This window comes from Alosa sapidissima, chromosome 6 (genome assembly GCF_018492685.1).
Source record: "Alosa sapidissima isolate fAloSap1 chromosome 6, fAloSap1.pri, whole genome shotgun sequence".
Taxonomy (NCBI): domain Eukaryota; kingdom Metazoa; phylum Chordata; class Actinopteri; order Clupeiformes; family Clupeidae; genus Alosa; species Alosa sapidissima.
The window spans coordinates 29,224,370-29,244,219 of NC_055962.1; the positions used below are offsets into that span (position 1 = coordinate 29,224,370).

At 39.6% G+C, this 19,850-nt stretch overlaps 2 protein-coding genes and 1 long non-coding RNA gene across 7 annotated transcripts in view; 2 read left to right on the top strand and 1 right to left on the bottom strand.

Moving 5' to 3' along the window:
- The window catches only part of slc10a1 (solute carrier family 10 member 1), a 12,095-nt gene extending 6,175 nt beyond the window's left edge, over nt 1-5,920 (bottom strand). Inside the window, exon 1 of one of the 2 annotated variants that reach the window (XR_006032194.1) lies at nt 5,653-5,899. Coding sequence is in view for 1 of the 2 variants with exons in the window: in XM_042094197.1 (XP_041950131.1) it covers nt 5,653-5,894 (242 nt within the window). In the remaining variant the exon portion in view is untranslated. Of the gene's footprint in view, nt 1-5,652 lie in introns of both variants that reach the window. The other variant, XM_042094197.1, reaches the window with a different exon arrangement.
- A 2,381-nt stretch (nt 5,921-8,301) lies between these two features.
- LOC121710968 lies at nt 8,302-10,678 on the top strand. The gene is made up of 2 exons (XR_006032199.1): nt 8,302-8,348; nt 9,710-10,678. It is a non-coding gene; the product is annotated as an uncharacterized LOC121710968 (long non-coding RNA).
- Nucleotides 10,679-12,995: 2,317 nt separating this feature from the next.
- LOC121711251 (protein max) lies at nt 12,996-19,567 on the top strand. 4 transcript variants are annotated; one of them, XM_042094653.1, is made up of 5 exons: nt 12,999-13,152; nt 13,569-13,595; nt 16,186-16,293; nt 17,380-17,503; nt 17,878-19,567. In XM_042094653.1, the coding sequence occupies exons 1-5, from the start codon at nt 13,117-13,119 to the stop codon at nt 18,054-18,056; spliced, it is 474 nt and encodes a 157-aa protein (XP_041950587.1). In that variant the 5' UTR covers nt 12,999-13,116; the 3' UTR covers nt 18,057-19,567. The 4 variants fall into 4 exon arrangements, with proteins under 4 accessions (XP_041950588.1, XP_041950589.1, XP_041950587.1 ...); XM_042094652.1 differs by having other exon boundaries at nt 13,000-13,152; nt 16,186-16,308; XM_042094654.1 differs by lacking the exon at nt 13,569-13,595 and having other exon boundaries at nt 12,996-13,152; nt 16,186-16,308.
- Nucleotides 19,568-19,850: the final 283 nt, after the last annotated feature.

Sequence of the window (19,850 nt, forward strand, 5' to 3'; positions counted from 1 at the left end):
ATAAACTGTAGAGATGCAACCTGGTCATTAAAATGATACAAATGGGATTTTTTTTCCAGGTTTGTTTTTTTTCTTTTTCTCCCCCTGCCCCTTTGGTGGCCCTCAGTTAATGTAATCTCTTACTCTCTCTTTCTGTGTATGTGTGTGTGTGTGTGTGTGTGTGTGTGTGTGTATGTGTGTGTGTGTGTGTGTGTGTGTGTATGTGTGTGTGTGTGTGTGTGTGTGTATGTGTGTGTGTGTGTGTGTGTGTGTGTGTGTGTGTGTGTGTGGGTATCGGTGTGTTGTGTGCTGTAAGTCTGGATATGCAACTCTTGCTTTACGCTTTACTGCAGATAAGGTCAAGGAAGGTCAAGGACTGTTTGGAAAGCTAATAGGCCAAGGGCATCTGTTATGAATGCAACAGTATTTAGTCACTGATAAGATCCACTTAAAAAAGGACACTACAATGTCCCCCACTCATTCTCATCAGATATGACTTATACTGTGTTCTTCAGTGTCCAGTTGGCAGTACAGGGGAACCTGTAGATTTAAGTAGTAAGCTGAAAGTGGTTTTAACTACTTGAATCATTATGCAGCAGTGAATGTAGCTGAGCTATCTCAAGCTGTTGTCCAATACTGCCAGTTGGTTCTCAGTTAAAGCGGTCATTGACCTATCAGTAAGCAGGCTAATATTTAGTCTGATATGTACGGTCAGCCAATTATTATTTATTGCACAGTGTAACAGCAGGGAGGTCATTCACCTCACAAAAATATGCATTCAAATTTCTCTATACCTTCCTACGCTACGAACACTTTTTTTTAAAATTCTCTCTTCTGCATCCTTTGTAAACATCTGTCCATGTGTACTTTATTTGTACATCTATTCATTCATTTACATGTTAAAATTTTAAAATCAATGTTTAGGTCAGATTGAGTTTGTTGTTATTGTTGCTACGTGGGTGCAGGAAGTTTCTTTAGGGTTTTGTTCTTCGACTGCATACAGACATATGCAACTAGTATGTCTAACAACTTCCACTCCACTTGAGTTTACTGTTCGCATATAGTTTGCACAATGTATAGCATAGTCTTACAGTTATCGCTCATTGAGAGTGTCGTGTTTGTGTCATGTCTTGTTAAAATAATATCTTTTATATGTCTTAATAAAATTCAAACTCACTCAAAGTGAGAAAAAACACTTGAGAAAAGTATTACTCAGTATTACTCAAACAGTATTAATCAATGCAGCAGTTTTGTTGACATAGGTACTTGAGATTGTGGCTTATACTTCAAGGAGCACCTGCACCATGACACTTGTCAACCCTTCCTGAACTATTGTTTTAGATAAAAGTGTGTTAAATGAACAGATGTACAGTAAATATACTACTGCCATGTCATGTACAATAGACCACATACACATGCACACACAGAATAGATCTTTGTGACGCACATAAAATAGATCTTTGTGTGTTGACATATGTATGTATGTATGTATGTATGTATGTATGTACAGTATATGTAGTGCATGTATGTATGTTGTGTATGTATGTATGTATGTGTGTATGTATGTGTGTATATATGTATGTACAGTATGTATGTAGGCCTATAGTGCACGTATAGTGCATGTATGTGTATGTACGTAGGTGCAAGTGGATTTGAAAGTAGACTCTTGCTTTTCTAGACAATGCCAGTACTAGGGTGGGCCAAGCTGTTAAGGTCATCCTAACACAGATATATCTGTTGACGCTGGTACTGAGCCACAGAAAAGGTGTTACGCACTGTTCTGAATTTCTCAGCCGATCCCCAGTTAAAGGGGTTATTGACCTAAAGGTTGGTAAGCAGACTAATAAATCTGTGGTGTGATAAGTGCTATTAATCAATTATTTTCAGTGGGCTTTTTTATCAGCAAGGAGGTCATTCACCTCATGGAAATATACTGCATTCAAATATGCCTTAACATGTCAAATATCTTCTTGACTTTGCTCAAGTTTACATTTGTTCGTCCTTTCATACAGTTTGATTTGAGTTTGTTGCTGTTACCACTGACTGCTGCCCAGGTGTTGCAGCATATAGCCGTAGCCATAAAGTTTAAACATGGGGGAGACCAAATCACTCCACCCCCATCCATATAGACCCTTACAAGAGAGTTCCATTCTCAGCATCATAGTTGGCCCCACAAGACTTCCTTTTTAACATTCCATATGTTATCTTAAAGGTGCGATTTGTAGGATTGTTACCGAACGTTCTGCAGGCCAAAATCAAAACACTGGTGAACATTCTCAAGACTACCAGACGCGAGCCTCTTCTGGGTTGCCAGATGTAATGAAGACTTAACTTGCAGGTTAGTTGACCTGCAGCTGCTTTAACGTTTCTCCAACCATGACCCAGCTACACATTACGGAAACAGTGAAAACAAAAAATACCTCTCTAACCAACGTAACATATTTAGCGGAAGTTAGCGATGCAGAGGAAGTAGATTGGGGCCCAAATAGAATGTTCAAGCATTGTTTTTGTTTTTATTGTTGAAAGGGTCTATACCCAGAGGCGGACAGAGTACACAGCTTTATTACTTGAGTAAAAGTACAGATACCCTTTGCTAAATTTGACTCAAGTACAAGTAAAAGTACAACAGTCAGATGTCTACTTAAGTAAAAGTACTAAAGTACTTGTTTTTAAAAGTACTTGAGTATCAAGAGTACAAGAGTAGCCTACATTTTCTAAATATTGCATTACTAATGCCACAGTGCTTACATTTACAGAAACGTCCTACATGGAGTTATGAAAAATGTTAATGTTAATACCTTGAAGAATGTAAAAGGAATTGAAAGTAAAATTCATCCAAAAATATTCAAAAATAAAATTCAAAAATAATTCAGTGGAAATGCATGGATTCAGTTGCTTCCGTAGCAGCAACTGGAATCCATGCATTTTCACAGAATTATTTTTGGAATCTGATCCCCTATCATACCTGTTCGTTCGTACTACTCGCTCGACTTATCGTGACTAAATTCAAGATGGCGTCAAACAGTAAAATTCCTTAAGGTACTGTCTGTATAAATCGTCTTGTAAATAAACTACCATTGCTTTTTCAAAGTTCTCTATGTCTCGTTTTAAATGTCAAGGCCCTCGGAAGTCTACCAATGAAGTATGGAGCTACTTTGAGCCTCGTAAATGGTGTAAAACAGTGATTTATTTGCATGGCTAGGCCGATGCCCGAGGCACCACAACGAAACACTGTTGGTAGCATTGGCTAACTAGCGCCAGATTTCTAAGTGCAGGGGACAAGCCGAGGTGAGCTATGAGACATACATTCACACTCGTTATCATGTTTCAGCACATTTTAGGTCAAAATCACACCGGAATTATCCTTTAACTTGTTCAGAAAATTGAAATAGTCTGGCGAGGTGGAGCCACAGGTTGGCACATTCCCAGGATGGACCTGCTGCGTCTTCATCCATTTTTTCGTCCATGGTTTCATCTCTTATCTAAATCTGACCATAGAGTTGACTTTGGCGGAAAGCTGAAGGTGATTGCTGATAGGCTATCCCAATCAGTGGCGCTTGCACAATCCAATCACGTTTGAGAGGGAAACAACAAATTGAGGGTTTCCGAGATTTTTCTTTTTTCCTTTTTTTAGAAGAAGTAACGGGTACTCACGGTTATGGGTAGAAATGTAGTGGTTAAGAGTACAATATTTGCTCCTCAAATGTACTTGAGTAAAGTCATGAGTACCCCCCAAAAATGATTGACCGAGTAAATGATCGAGTAAAGTACAGATCCCTCAAAATTGTACTCAAGTACTGTACTCAAGAAAACGTACTCCGTTACTGTCCGGCTCTGCATAAACCACACACTGCCTACCTGAAAACATGTACTGGCATGCGATGGGCATCACCATAGATTATCTGAGAATAAAATCTGTCTATCAGATTTTGTGTTGGTTGATCAGATTTCGTGTTGGTTTTCCTCAGAAAGAAACACCCAAGACCACCTGTAAATAAGAGTGTGTGTGTGTGTGTGTGTGTGTGTGTGTGTGTGCATGTAACAACGTGTGTGAGTAGCTTAATGAGTTTGCTCATTCGGTTTTTCTTTGACTAATAAAACAGTCCATGCCATGAATACGAACTTGTATGTTAGTTTTGATGCAGAGCATGGAGGCATCTTAAAAAGCCACATATGTCACAGGTCATGTGAGATCTGTCAACTCCTATACGTAACTAGCCAGCAGCCCATCGTGTAAATTTAGGATCTGTTAATGTTCCCATCAATTGTTGTTGGGACATTTAATGATGTAAGAGCAATAGTCACACTTAATTTACATGCAAGGTTGTTGAAAACTGGTAAAACAGGGTTGTTCTTTCTCTGGCTTGAATAGGATTTAATTCTTTATCATAACTAACCCACACCATTTACAGCTGTCTGTGGGCGTCGGCATTGGCAAAACACAAAATCAGATATGATTAAACCATGCTCTGAATGCATTCCTAGTCCACAGAGGCACAAAAGATGTACTATCAGTGCACCCTACCATTCTTCAAACATGCCCTCAAAACTCACCTCTTCAAACTCACCTGTCCTGTTAACTGACTCCCCCAACTTTAACCTCTCATTGCCCTGCCCTCTAGTTTTGCCTTCCGCTTTGTCCATACCTGTGTATTTCCTGCTTTGTCCTTGTACCTGTGTATTTTCTGTTTATGTAACTTTGTTCCTGTACCTTGTGTGTTTGTTTGTAACTTATGTATCTTTGTGAAATTGTGAAGCATCGTTGAGTGTCTTGAAAAGTGCTAGTAACACTTTACAATAAGGGTACACAATTTAGCATTAGTTAAGTATTAGTTAAGCATTAACAAACTTAATTCATCACTGTTAAGTATTTTTCAACATTACTTAAGGATTAACAAATGTGCTTTTCCTCATTAGAGTCTTATTTAGTAGGTGTTATCAGTGTGTTTTCCTTTGTTATATATGACGAATTCCTAATGTGTACATGAACTCATGATGAATTCATAAGGTACAAGCATTAAACTAACTCATAATCCCTAATGTTTACATACTGAACACATGATGAATTCATGATGAACTAGAGATTATGTTAATTTTACTTTCGGTGAATACCTCACTTATTTCATTGGCACTTCAGTGTTATTCAGACTTCATATATATAGGCCTACTGTTTGCCAACTGGTAGACAGACGTGTGTGCAATGGTTAAATCTCTTCAGGCACCTCTTGGTAAGCTCTTTTCCAGAGTTATGTTGAAAACAGTATTTGTTAATGCTTAACTAATACTTAACTAATGCTAAATTGTGTACCCTTATTGTAAAATGTTACTGGCTATTGTAACAATGTATGTCTTTATTATGGGGGAAGGGACATTTTAAGCAAAGTTTGTAGTAGTTCATAGTAACATGTCCCCCTGAACAAGACAACTGATTATTGTCTTGTTGCCAATCGTATCATAAACAGCCACAAATTTTGCGTTGTTGGTGATGGTTGTTTTTGATGTTAATTAGGCTTGGCTGTTGAATAGTCGCTGTGGGAAATCCCCTGCCTATAGTACAAAGACTTTAACACCTCTCCTGTATATATCTGAAATAACATCAACTAATAACTAACTCTTAACTAATTATTCCATTAATTGAATAAACTACAGAATGTCCACATATACTGTAGGTACCTGAGGTTCATGTCACCCTGCAGAGCCAGTGCCAGGATGTTGGAGAGGTTGCCCCCGGGAGAGCATCCACATATAAGCACCGTCACCGCCTCCATGGGGTTCATCTGGAGCAACTTGGCCAGGCCAAACGCCGTCAGCGGCATGATGCCGTACTGGGCCGCCAGGGCGATGGCCACTCCTTTGGGCCGACGCATGTGTCCTTTGATCTTGTCCAGCTCCATGGTGCAGCCAAGAGACACCATTGTGATGAAGAGGATGACGACGATGACAATGCTGATGATCTTGTCGGCCGCTTCGGAAATAGGCCGCTGGAATGCTATGGAGTTGTTGTTGGGGGCTGTGATGTTGAGGAGGTCATCAGCGTTCAGAAGATTGAACCCGCCATAGAGGGAGTCTGTGTGATTTATGCTGTGCCCCATCTTGGAAAATGGTCTACTTTCCCCTTCAGCTACATTAAGAACATAAGGGAATCAAGAGAGACATATTTGTATATCATATAGTAATAGATCATACATCAGAAGTAAACCTCATTGGGCCCAATCATCCGCTTCTCATATCACTGCTAGCAGATGATACACAACTTTATCTATCCTTCCGGCCTGATGTTGCCACAGTCTCAGCACGGATCTCGAACTGTCTCTCTGGTATATCTGCTTGGATGAAAAAACATCACCTTCAGCTAAACCTCTCTAAGACTGATCTACTGGTCTTCCCAGCCAAACAAAACATACATCACATCAACATTACAACTGACACCCTCTCTCTTGCACCTACCAAGTCGGCAAGAAACTTAGGCGTCATGATTGATGACCAACTAACCTTCACGGACCATGTTGCCTCTGTCTCAGTGAATATGATCAAAATAATCTTGCCAACTGCAGCTTTAAGTGCTCTCATAAAAGCTTATGTTACCCCTCAGCCGCTGCGCTCCTCCAAAGAACATTGTCTGGCACTGCTGCCCCCACTCCCACGGCAAAAAAGTATTTTTTCATCTGTGGTCCCCCGATGGTGGAACGATCTGCTAAGCTCCATCAGAGCAGGGGCGTCCCTCTCTATCTTTAAAAAACTAATTTCCTAGCTTTTACCTAAAAGAACAAAAATGTACCCCAACCGTACCCCTATTTTTGAGAGTGTAGCACTTCTGACAACCTCACACACCTACTGTAATATGCACTTAATGCATATAATTGTAACTGTAATTCCATGCTAAGGTCTCCTCTGCACCTTAGTTGTAAGGGCTTTGGATAAAAAGCATCTGCTAAATGAATAAATGTGATGTGATGTTATCATAGAAAAACTGACATTTAAGGTGATGAGAATATCTTATAAGATTTCCTATAGGAAATTCCTTACAAGCAAAAGACAATAAGCCCTTGCCGATGTGGTGAACACAAAGAAAAATGAAAAAAGCACAAAAAACATCTATCAGACAAAAAATTGATTTGTTTATCTTGATTTGTTTTTTGTTACTTTTTTAGCATGTAGAAGGGTGGTGGTAGTGTAGTGGCTATAAGGCTATAATACATACATACATACATACATACATACATACATACATACATACATACATACATACATAAAATAAAATGTAGAGCAAAGCAAAACAGCAGGTTTATAGATGGTGTAAATTGGTCATAGTGCAAGTAGAATATAAACTGTTCAATGTTAAGAAACAAGTCCAAAATTGCTTAAAAGCCTAAATTAGTATTGAGAAATAACAAAATGCCCTGAGAGTGAAAGTGAAAAAGTGAAAAAAACAATAAAAGCCTGCAGCTATGGTTACCATATAATTTAACAACATAAAAAAAGCTGTCTGTCCTACCTCTGCATTTACGATTCTGTCAACTCGACTTCCTGGGAAACAAGTTTGTCAGAGATGTCATTGACTGACTGACTGATTCTCTCTCTCTCTCTCTCTCTCTCTCTCTCTCTCTCTCTCTATGTTTCTCTCTCTCATTCTTTGAAGAAACTACACAACTCGACAGATTGGCATCTTTAAGCAACATCCTGTCGAGACTTGTATCCAGACTTATTGGGTCTACTTAGATAAACGCCCAGTCAACTGCTATCATGAGCTGAAATAGTTGTAAGGACATATTGATAGATCTGGGGTACAAGTGTACTCACGACAGCTTGATTTCATCATTTGGTTGATAACAAGGTCACTGACCAGAACCTGCAGAGTAGACCCATTTTGAGTAGACATTTTTGCTATATAATGCTCTGAACACCTGGTCACAAAATGTGCAAAATACAGTGAGCATGTGCATATGACACCGTAAGAACATCTGTCTTACTGCCTACTCCTGTAGGCACCTGATCTGTGGCTACTAATTACCTGTAAACTATAAAACTACAACAGATTTCATAAGCTCTCACTCTTACTGTCTACCCACCAACTCAGTCAACCCTATAGACTTGAAAAGAATGGAGCATTGTTAAGTAAACAGCTAGCTGTGTGTGATCAAAGCTATCATCAACTCAACCATAGCCTTATACGTGTTGATTGACTTCCTTTACCAAAACAATTGGATAGTCAAACTGTAATAACTAAACTGCACAATGACACTTTTTTTCAACAGTCTGTGAAAAAACACAATAGTGATGGTTCTATGTTTTCCACAGGTCCACAGATTCTGCCACCTACTCAAGAAAACCACATCCTTCACAACAAGTCTGCAGTACTGAAAATCATGGTTTGTACAGGAGCAGTTCACGCAACAATGTGCACCTTTATCCATCTGCAAACCTTTCAGTGGTCTGTTCTTGAAAAGCAGAGTTGTCTCTTTCATTGTCATTCAAAATCTCATTGTTCACCCCTTGATCCAGATGTGTTTCCAATGTCTGAAGTATTCAGTTAACAGGTTTAAGCTAATTAAGACTCCCAACTATGTGTGATGGCAAAGTCCTTCAGTCCTATATTGCCTCTGGTGCAAGCCATGACCACAACAATTTTTCAACAAGTTTATTTGTTTGCTCTTTTTTGTATTTGGAAGCAGTCATGACAGAACAGTCAATGAAACTGAATTGAAAATGAAAAGATTACCTGTGCTGGAGCAATCCTTACACTTTTTTGCTGCAGAATTTCGTACTGAATTGCACCGGTACGTCCCAAGTTATATACACGCTCAAAGGCTAATAATTATGGGAATCATAAATACTGACAGATTGCTTCAACACACTGAACTATGTACTGTCGGATAGATGTCTGAGCTTTACATGTTATCACGGACGTCTGAACATGTGATCCCTCTTCATGCTCCAACTGTCAAAGACAGACAAACAAATGTTGCTAAACTGATGTGCTTTGTATATATCATCAGATCATACACAGTTATGGTTATGGTTATATGGTTATGGGATTTGGCAGACGCCTTTGTCAGTTTATTGTATAGATTACATGTGAGTGAACACCAAACCATGGGGGAACTTTGCAATAGGATCCAAAGTGAGTCAGAGAGATGTTTGAAACTAGTCACTGTGAAAAAGTCATATACTAGACCACAACATATTAGACCACATAAGATAACACATCTTTTGGTTCCTCTCTCACAGTTACAAACATGGGGGTATTTTAGGTTAGCTGAGGGGTATATGTGTTTTTGGCCCCCACCGTCGACTTCAAGGCAGCGCTCCCTGAAAGGCGTTAGGGTTATAAGGCATCAAGCAAAATTAGGTTTCGCCACTGTGTTGGTTTCCCACTGAGTTTCTGAAAACGCATTAACTTCTGAAGAATATTGCTGATATATCATCTGTGCCAGTGGTGCAGTTTGTTTCTCAAGTCAATTTGTTGGCTGCTTAATAAGCTCCCCATTTTGGCCAATAAGTCCTGAATGCCACTCAGTAGCATACAAGATGATTGTAATCACCTCAGTCTCAGTTTCACAGCCCTAAAGCATAAACGCCATCTAGTGTTGAGAGAGATGTCACACCTGATCTTGTGAGTTGTTGTAAGTGACTCTGGATGAAAGCCTCTGTGAGCTGAATACATCCAATGTAAATGTCATCTTGATAAGCTATCAATCTTTGTAATTTACAGTTTTTCTCAATTGCTTAGATGCCCTTAATGAAACTTGGATCCACTTGATCTTGATCTTCACCTTCTTAGCAGAGCAGAAGTCATCTCTTTCAAATCATTTAACAGAGTTCTCATACAAAGACTCCATACTCCTCTGGAGTAACTCTGTGAAACAAATAGAAAACATGTATTCAGCTAATATATAGATATTGCTTGCAAACTACAGTTTTCTCTAATTGCTAAAACACTAAAATGACATGCACAATTATTTAAACTGACACAGAGAGCAAAACCTCTCTTCTCAAGTAACAAATTCTAACATGTTCTGCTTCACACACATTTTGCCATTCAAAATGCCACTTTTTACTGTAAATGCACTGAACACGGTTCACTGTAAGACACGACAATCTGACCTAAAGGCACATGTTTGCCGTTTCAAAACACTGACATTCAAAATGACACTACATGAACTAATTGGCTTATATTTGTGCATATGTTGCACTGACTTGTTTGGTGAAAAAAAAAAAAAATGTTTAAACAGCATGTGTGTATCTGTAAATATTTCTGTGCATGTGAACAATCTGAAGAATTTTCTACAATTTGAACTATTTTAGTATTATGGCAAAGCATACTAAAGATGAGAGTGCATGCTTTTCATTATGCCCAACAGTACTGTAGTTGGTTAGACACAAATCTGGTAATATGAATGAAGTGTACCATTTGGTGCAAAAGTTTGATTTTGATAATGCTATAGTTTTGCTTGCAGTGCTTCATTTTGCAGGATGTATGAGGTATTTTACAGTTTGGGTTTGTGATTTTGTGAATTGTGTTAAGTGTTTTGATAAAACCAGATTAGTTTGCAAAATTGTGTTTTAGCTGTTTTAGCTCACAATTCTTCAATTAGCAATCACTCATTATCCATAAGAGATACCATGTATGTTCTGTGTTGCTATTTGCAAGTGTGGATTTAAGGCACATTTAAAATAAGTACTGTATTGCCTATTTGGTGAAGAAAACGGTACAAAAGCTGACAAGTCTATTGTTTACTGTAGGTCTATTTAAATAAAAAATGAAGTTGTAGTTCAAAATTGTCTTGTCTATGGTGTTTACTGTATGTCAATGGCAGTTACATTTTGAGAGGAATGAATAGGTCTACAATTAATTTTTATTCAATACATTTAGTCTTTTAACAGTTTTTCTGATACCAAACAATAAAGAAAAAATGGCATAGACATAGCAAAAATGAAGGCTGAAACCCCTAATTTTGACAACTATATTTTGCGCTTTGTTGTCCAGTGTGTAATGACACACAGTGATTTGACTACAAGATGTGTTGTTTGAAGGCAAAATTTGCTTTTGCTGCATGTTTTAAATGTTTTGAGAGAGTAAAAGCCTTTTGCAAGATAAATGTGTCATTTTGACCAGAGTGCTTTGTTTAGACCTGTGTGTTAATTGTTTTGAAAATGTGATATTAGAGTTGACACAAGCATTAAAGCGATCGAGAAAAACTTTAAAGCGATCGAGAAAAACTGTAAAGTGGTGGAGGGTCAAGCACATGAGAAACCAATGCTTTTTTCTTATTGTCATCCCATCTAAATATTACCAGTACCACTGTATGCAGGGTCATCCCTCTAAATCTTCAAAAACTCCTGAAGTCTCAGCTCTTCAGAAAGTATCTCCTCTCGTAGCGCTACTTACAACTGGCCTTGCTAATTCTAGCACTTATCACCTGACCAGAACGGACACCTGACTCTATAAAAACAGCACTCACTGATGCACTTGTTCTTCTACCTTTAAATTGTTTTAAATTGTTGGGAGAATTGTTTTAAAAATATTTAATGTAATGTAATGTAAATATTTGTGTACTTTATCAATATATCAATCAATTAATCATCTCATGAGGCATGATTAGGTTAAATCAATCAAAACAGCTTCCAAGGATATCAATAAATCAAGCCAGCTTCCCAAGGCATGATTGGATAAGAGATTAAAAACACTGTAACTCAGTCACTGCTGGCAAACAGGAGGTGTGTGTGTGTAACTGTGAGTGTGTAATAATTGTATCCCAAATATAACTATAGCAAATAGCATAACACCAACAGTAATGGCGCTGTGTATTATCAGAGTAATATTTTCATTCTCTTTTTCATTAATCCCTGATGACAGGGTTGCTTTTGCTTCAAGCAAACAGCATTATTCCTGACAATCCTTTATGTTGTCCTAGCTGGCTGTATGGTTTAGATTGACTGTTCTCTTATTGTATGTCTCTGATCCTGTTCTGCCTCACTCATTTTGCTGGGTGCACACACACACACACACACACATAAATGTGGTCCTCTCAAGGGAATAGACATTGCACTGTTCTTGTTTGTACACATTAACTGATCCATCAGCTTTAATAATCCAGTATGTACTGTAAGCTCTTTATCTAGGACAAGATTTGGTGGGGGGAAACAGTATGGCTTTCAATCAGAGCTTCCTCACGACCTTGATCTGTAATGGTTAGGAGACAATACATCAGTGTCAAAAAACACATTGTTTGTTGTGGTGGCCTTTGTATCATTTTTATAGGCTTGCCTACATCATTATGCCCTTATTCTACATTAATAACAACAAAAGATTACTATAGGCCTACAGTCAATTAGTATAAGAACAACGACAATAAAAAAAAAGAATACCAATAAATAATAGGTCATATAATAAAATGATCAAATAATTAATTATCGAAAGAGCTTCCAAACAGGTCACAGAATTCCTCTCATGGAATGACCTCTTTGATCCTAATCAATCCAGCTGGCCACTCCACTGAAACGGTCTAACAACAACCTAGGGTGTATTGCTCATTTCTGCTAAATGAACGTCAATGTAAATAATAAAATAATAATAAAAAAAATTCTCTCTTTATCTCTTTATAGGATACCTTGTTTGATTGACAGGTTTTAAATGCCATAGCCTACCAGATAATAATTAGAAGAAGTAGGCTACAAGAGTTATAGCCTACATTACAATTGAGATGGATAGAACACTGCACCGATATGATTGTTATAGACCCCTGCTTTTATCTTAGCCTACACGTCCACGTGTCTCATTTAAGGACTTTCTGACGTATTCTGTCTGAACTACAATTCCCAGTACAACAACATATATGTTACGTTTGTTCAGAGCGTCCACTGAACCAGAACACTGGGATTGTAGTTTTCACTTCAGTAATACTTTAATCTTCACACGGTAACTTTTCAACAATAAAAACTACAAAATCCACATGCAACCTCGACAGTCGCATAGGCGTGTCGTTTAGTGGTACATGGGCGAGTCACGTGTGGGGAGTTCGTTGATCTCGTTTCGCTTCTGCAGTGAGACTTTACTGTTCATTTGGATAAGGTTGCACCTAGCTACATGTTGTTTTCGAGTCCTTGTTTCGTTTAGATAAAGTATTCCATCGAAGGATGAGCGATAACGATGACATCGAGGTCGATAGTGACGTGAGTATAAATTTCTTTATTGGGTTATTTCTAAGTTTTCTTAGCTAGGTAGATGTGTATTCTATGGTTACCCAGAAAATGTAGCTAGCTACGTTACCCAGACAGCTAGCTAGTTGCTAGATAAATTACGTTAGCTAGCTAACATTACATTGCAAGCTGATGCACTTGAGTTTTCGATATTCGAGTCGGAGACGGCTTGTTGGTTGATGGATACCCAGTTGGACTAATATAGCAGCTAGTGGTAACGTTATGTTAAGGTTTTATGGTGGGAAATATTGACTGCTGTACACGACAGAATTATAAGTTTGACAGTATATTGAATTTCTCATATAGCAAGTATAAGCAGATTACAGCTAGCAGTCTTTCTAAACAATTGTGCTAACGTGTCAATACATTTCTGTTCTGTTCTTTTACAGGAAGAATCGCCGAGATTTAACTCTGGGGTGCGTAATTAACGGAGCTATTTATCCAAAATAGACGTTTAAATATTATATTTTCAATTGTATTTGTTGTAGTTCTAGCTAACTTACAGTTAATTTCCGGGTAGGTGACGTTGATAAACATAACGTTGGCTACCCAGCTTGCAACTAAGTTTCAAGGCGGTTATGAAATCGAAAGAAATGTATCGATATATTTAGCTTTGGTGGAGGGGTTCTCTGCAATTGAAATATGTATAGAATAGACAGCCTGCTCGTTCTCCATTCGTGTTGGCCATCAGTACATCCACTTTATGATCCGACTCATCCTCGTTAGGTCAATAGAGAGAGGATGTTGTGAACGTCTGAAGCTTAGGGAGATGGGGGTTTAGTTGGATATGTCGGTCGACTGTCGTCTCGACGCTGTGTCACTGAATCAGTCTAACGTTACTCGAACAGCATACACAGCTAACGTTAAATTCACTCAAAAGTGTTTGTTTATGGTGAAATGGGATGGGATCGGTCATATTGTCAGGACTTACTTGTTACTGTTTGTCAGGAGGGTTACGATTTTCGCTAAACCGATAGTTAACATGCCAACGCTACAAACCACACCAAAAGCAGTGGATATTGCGCGGATCCGATGCTGCTAGCTTGGTCGGTGAGCTTCGAATGACTTAACGTGCTGCACGCAGGATGACCGCGACTTATATTTATCCTCGTGTCACACATTTATCATATTCTTTCAAATCCGAATCTCAATTAAAACAAATAGTGATATGTTGATAAATGTTACTAGTGGCGATTTGCAATATAGTAAAAATATAGCAATAATAATTGACCAATAATAATAAAAGACCAACACGCGAGCTTGAGGGCAGCTTATAGTAGTGACGTATCTGTTGTGGGGAGGAAAAACAGAGCTGTCCGATATGGTCGAGCTGCGTGGAAATAACTCAATGTGGTCATCACTGAGAGACATTGCAGAAACGTTTTCCCCCCGTAATAAACGTTGTTGCATGACATGTAATCGTTGGAAATCAAAGTGTGTTTAACACTTGTATTAGATTATGCTTCTTTTTAAAAAATAAAAAAAAACAAACAAACAAACAATCTTTAAAAAACACATATGCCAACTAATGTTCTTCATTTCATGCATAAGCAATGAATGAACGATTGACTGACTTTGCCTAAGTCAACACCCTTCCTTGTACCTTGAAATGGTCATAATGAATGTAGTTTGAAGGTGTTCAGAGGTGACTGAGTTAAATTAAGTATCCTGAAATATCTTGGGATATCCCCTCTCTGCTCTGTGACTGGTTTGTCTTCCCCCCCTCAAGAGATAACATCTTGTGCCAGCACCAACTGCCTAGTCAGTCAGAGATTCATATTATTTTGGGGGTGTTGGCTTTGCTAGAGTAGCCTATGTGTTTACATCCCTCCCCAAACATCCAGACATCCGTCTACACAAAACCTAACCATTCTCATGCATTGAAGCACGTCTGTGTTTTTCCAGGTCCCTTTTAAAGTTTTATTTACTTTGCTTTAGAGGAGTCCACCAAAGTAGCACGTGCCTTTTAATACCAGTCACATGTTTGTTTATGTCTGATCTGGATTTGCTGTGGTATTGAGCAATGGCTGTGTGGGGTAGTCTTGCAATGAGACCGTCTGTCCCAAAGACAAGTGCCCTGTTAATCAACTTGTCTCTTACTCCTGCACAAGGTGTCCAAAGCACTGTTGGGGATTGTCTCTAGTGAGCTGGAAAAACATTGACGCTTGTTCCTCCTTAATTAAGAACGTATGACCTGTTTTAATAAATTACATATTTGTAACAATCAGTTTAGGCTGCCATTGAAGTAAAGGACAAAGGCACTTTTTTCTGTGTCTGGCTTGCTGGCTGACTCAACCAGAGCCGGTTTAACCACAGAGGGCCAAGCCCCTGGGCTGCTTGGAGGCATTTGGCTCCAGCTGATGTCATTTTCACTTTGAACTAGAGACCTCCTCCTCCCATTAATAGGTTAGGGAAAAAATGTTTTGCTCAGGGATTCTGTTAGTTTACCCAAACTCTATTCTCTCTAGCCTTTCAATGCATCGTCAACTACTAGTACTCTATTCTCTCTAGCCTTTCAATGCATCGTCAACTACTAGTTGAAGGGGGGGTACATAGTGCAGTGTATTCTCATGACCAAGATCAAATTATTATTGATTTAAATAATCACTTTTTAAATATCTGCTCATGTGAGTTAAAATACCCAAGTAAACAAATAACAGTCAAATCATCAATTGTCCAGTCGCCTTCTGCCGCGGGAAGATCTACTCATGTTCCTTTAAGTTCATCAATAATAGTCCAGTGTCCTAAGTAAGCGTCCCATGTCTCCCGTAAAACTAGTGGGGGCATGATGCTGCTCTGACTCTTCCAGTGTCTGCCACGCATCAACGCGTCATGACGCCAGCCGCATCACAACCACCGTGTCGACAATCCGCTCCCAACCCGACCCCCTACCCCTCTTTGGCGCAGACTGGATGAGAGGGCCTGGCGTGTGTGTGTGTGTGTGTGTGTGTGTGTGTGTCTCGTGGGCCTTTGGCTGAATGCATGTGTGGTTCTCTGTCGTTGCAGGCAGACAAACGGGCACATCACAATGCTCTGGAACGCAAGCGCAGGGACCACATCAAAGACAGTTTTCACAGCCTGCGCGATTCCGTCCCTGCCTTGCAAGGGGAAAAGGTTGGTAAACCTTCGGTAAAAAAAAATCCTTTTTTCATCTTTTTTATCCTATTTATGTATCACTAAAGCTTATGTGTTTTACCAGATGTGGGGGCAAGTGTATGTGTAAAATTAGTGTTGAAGTTGTGAATTTGGGAAGTAAAGGGGGGAGAGGTTATTGTAGAGCTGATAACAAAGTCTATTTGCTTTCAGGAACACCTGTCCTCATGTCCAGTTAGTTTGCATTGGAAATGTTGATTGTTTATGAAAGATGGTGGTGTCTGTGGAAACTTTGTAATGGGGGTCATGTAGTTGAGAATGGTTGGTATTGTATTTGTAATGGGGGTCATGTAGTTGAGAATGGTTGGTATTGTATGTTTAGAGAGGCGAGGAGTGATCCTTTAGCCAGAAACAATCAACCTGGAGTAAATCATGGTCTCGTGCCAGAACGTAATTACAGGACATTTGTTGCTCCTTCCTGTTTTGAAGCTTTTGGCTTGAGGGACTTTGAACAGACTGTAAGCCCAAACAGATAGCCATCAGGGCTTTACAGCACACAAGTAAATAAACTTGAAAACCATGATTGGAGTGAGTGATAAGTGAGTCAGTCAGTCAAAACAAAACAGTGCCTTTCTGGTGCATGATTGAAACGTTTGTACAATTGGACATTGCCTGTTGGTCTACTATGGCAGTCCATTCACTACTTTGACTACTCAGATCTTACTTGGCAAGAATCATCTTTGTGACCCTATTCATAGACTTATCTACGTCCTGTTTTCACGAATAATGTAACAGCTGCATCGATAAATGAAGGTGCGTGCGTAAGCGAATCCTCCTGACTCACTTCAATGAATCACTTCAGTGTGGTGAAGAGGGAGAATGATAACGGAAGGTTATACTATCTTAGGAAGATGTGGAACACTGTATAGCCATCTGAAGACAGTTGTGTATGAGTTGTTCCCCACATTTGGCCCTCTCCTTGCAGTGCACTAGCCAGTGTTGGTAGTGTGTTGAGGAGCAGTGTAGCGATGTAGCGTTGTAGCCATGTATCGTGTTGTTTTTGTTTTTAGTTCGTTGACTTGTTGTTGATGGTAATCTATCAAATAGGCATCTCGAGCTCAGATCCTAGACAAAGCCACAGAGTACATCCAGTACATGAGGCGGAAAAACCACACACACCAGCAGGATATTGACGACCTCAAGAGACAGAACGCCTTGTTGGAGCAGCAAGGTGAGTTCCTATGCAAGGAGGACTTTGGCACAGGTGGGGTTTCCCATGAGCTCTGCCCATCCCGGTTCTCTGTTCCATACAGAGTTTCTTACTATGTTTCTCATCTTCTAAGGAATTGTAGTAATCCCTTAATATGCAGATATTTCGGTCATACAGTGAACATTCCTGCTATAATTGGGATAGATGCTGAACAACCTCACACCAAGTCCTTTTTAAACAGACACATTTTAACATGTGGCCTTTTGTATCATGATTTTCAATCATTTAACAACACTGTACAATACTCTTCTCCTACTCATTTCTTCCTAATCTCCCCATCTCCCCTCTTTCAATCACTCCTCCCATCCTCCCCCTCTCTCTCTCTGGCCCTGCAGTCCGTGCACTGGAGAAGGTGAAGGGGCTGCAGGGCAGCTACAATTCATCGGACGGCAGCCGCTACACCAACGCCAAGGGCAGCACCGTGTCCGCGTTCGACGGCGGCTCTGGGTCCAGCTCCGAGTCCGAGCCTGAGGAGCCGCCCACACGAAAGAAGCTCCGCGCCGAGGCCAGCTAAAGACCCCTCACATCCAGTGAGTGGAGGAGGAGGAGGAGGAGGGGATAAAATGGCCCCTATTGCTTTCTTCAGCCCCCGTCAAATCCACCCCCCCCCCAGGCTCTCCACTCCGCTTCCAGCTCTGTCCATCCCTCTCCGGTCACCTGTCTCGCTCTGTGACACACCCCCCCCCCCCCCCCCCCCCCCCCCCAAAAAAAAATCTTAGTCCAGAAGAGGGGGCAAAAAAGCCAGCCTACAGGAGGACGACATCTTCGCCATTTTAATTTCTCTGAAGAAAGGAAATGAGTTTCGTGTAACTTCCTGTTTTGTTTTCGTTTGGTCACCTCCTTCTCCCCCTTTTCATCGGCTCTGTCTGAGCCCCCACTCCCAGCAGCGGCGTCTTGGCAACAACAAACAGGACTGTCCAGATTGCCGGATGAGGCAGCTTCGCTTCTTACGGACTCCATGCATCTTTTTTGCCTTTTTGATTTCTCCTTCCTTCCTTAAAAATCTGTTCCCATTAACCTCCATGTGGAGTCCGGAGGAGCAGGGGAGAGACGTGTATCTCCAAGCACTGCGAGGGGGTAAAAAAAAAAAATTAACTTTCGTTTACGCGTCATCCCTTTTTGTTTTGTTTCCTGTTTTGGTAATCTTAAAAGAACCTGTTTAGAACAACACACAGCCCACTACAAACTGTCACCCAGGAGCAGTTTACCTTTGTAGAAACAAACAACAAAGATAAATGGAATATTTTTTTCCACAAAAGAATGTGATTCTACATAGCAGCAATGATTGACCTGTAAGCAAGCTCACCTCAGGATTCTCCAAAGTGGTTGAACACGTTTGTTAATGGATAAAGAAAAGTGAAATTCCTTTTATTTTGAAATTGATGTCATGGAGTAGAGACATTTTTCCCAAACTTGTGCTTTTGTCCATTTAGCTTGATGTAGAGAATGAATTTAGATGGCTTACTTCAGTTTAGATTTCAGGGTTTTGTAATTGAAAAAAAAAAAAAAAAAAAATTGGATTACTTTCAAAGCCTCTGAATATGTTGTACAATTTGTATTGGTCACGCATACTTGGGAACACTGCTGGTGTGCTAGATGTACTTCTCTCGTGTTATGAAAAACATAGAATGTCAAGTCACATTTTTTTGATTGAGGTAAAAAGAAGGAATGGTAGCTGTTGTGTTTTTGCTTTACAAGGTAAACTTTTAAATGTTGCGGGTTTAAATTTAAAGGGGTTCAAAGAACCTCCCCCATAAAAGCATTTTGCCTGTTGGAGGTGTGAGCGCGTGTGTGTGTGTGTGCGCGTGTGTGTCTTGAGTGTATGTATGTATGTATCTTTTACCATTTGTGTTTTTTTCCCATTTAGGACATTTAGAGTATACTAAATAGGTATTTTGTTTGTTTAATTCCATTCCATGGAAACTACAGGTATGTTGTACATACTGCCAACAACTGTCTTGCAAGTTGAGGCCTACCTTTACTATGAGACTATAAATAAAAAAAAAAAAACTATTTTATCCTTTACAAGTGGTCCATGACTTGTGGTTTATTGAAAGCATGATATCTGGATATCTAATGTTTGAGGAAAAACACAAGCCTCAACAAATTTGAATGGGAAGCATCCCATTGACACCCTTTTCCAATCGTCCCGCTATATGACTTCCTGATGACTAACAAGCAGTGAAATTTAACTTTGGAAATTGGTGCATTAAACTCTAACCAAATTGTTTCAGAAGTGCAGGAAACACATCTTCCATGTAAACAAAGGTTTTAAATGCAGTTGTTTACTCAATTCCAGAGAAAAATA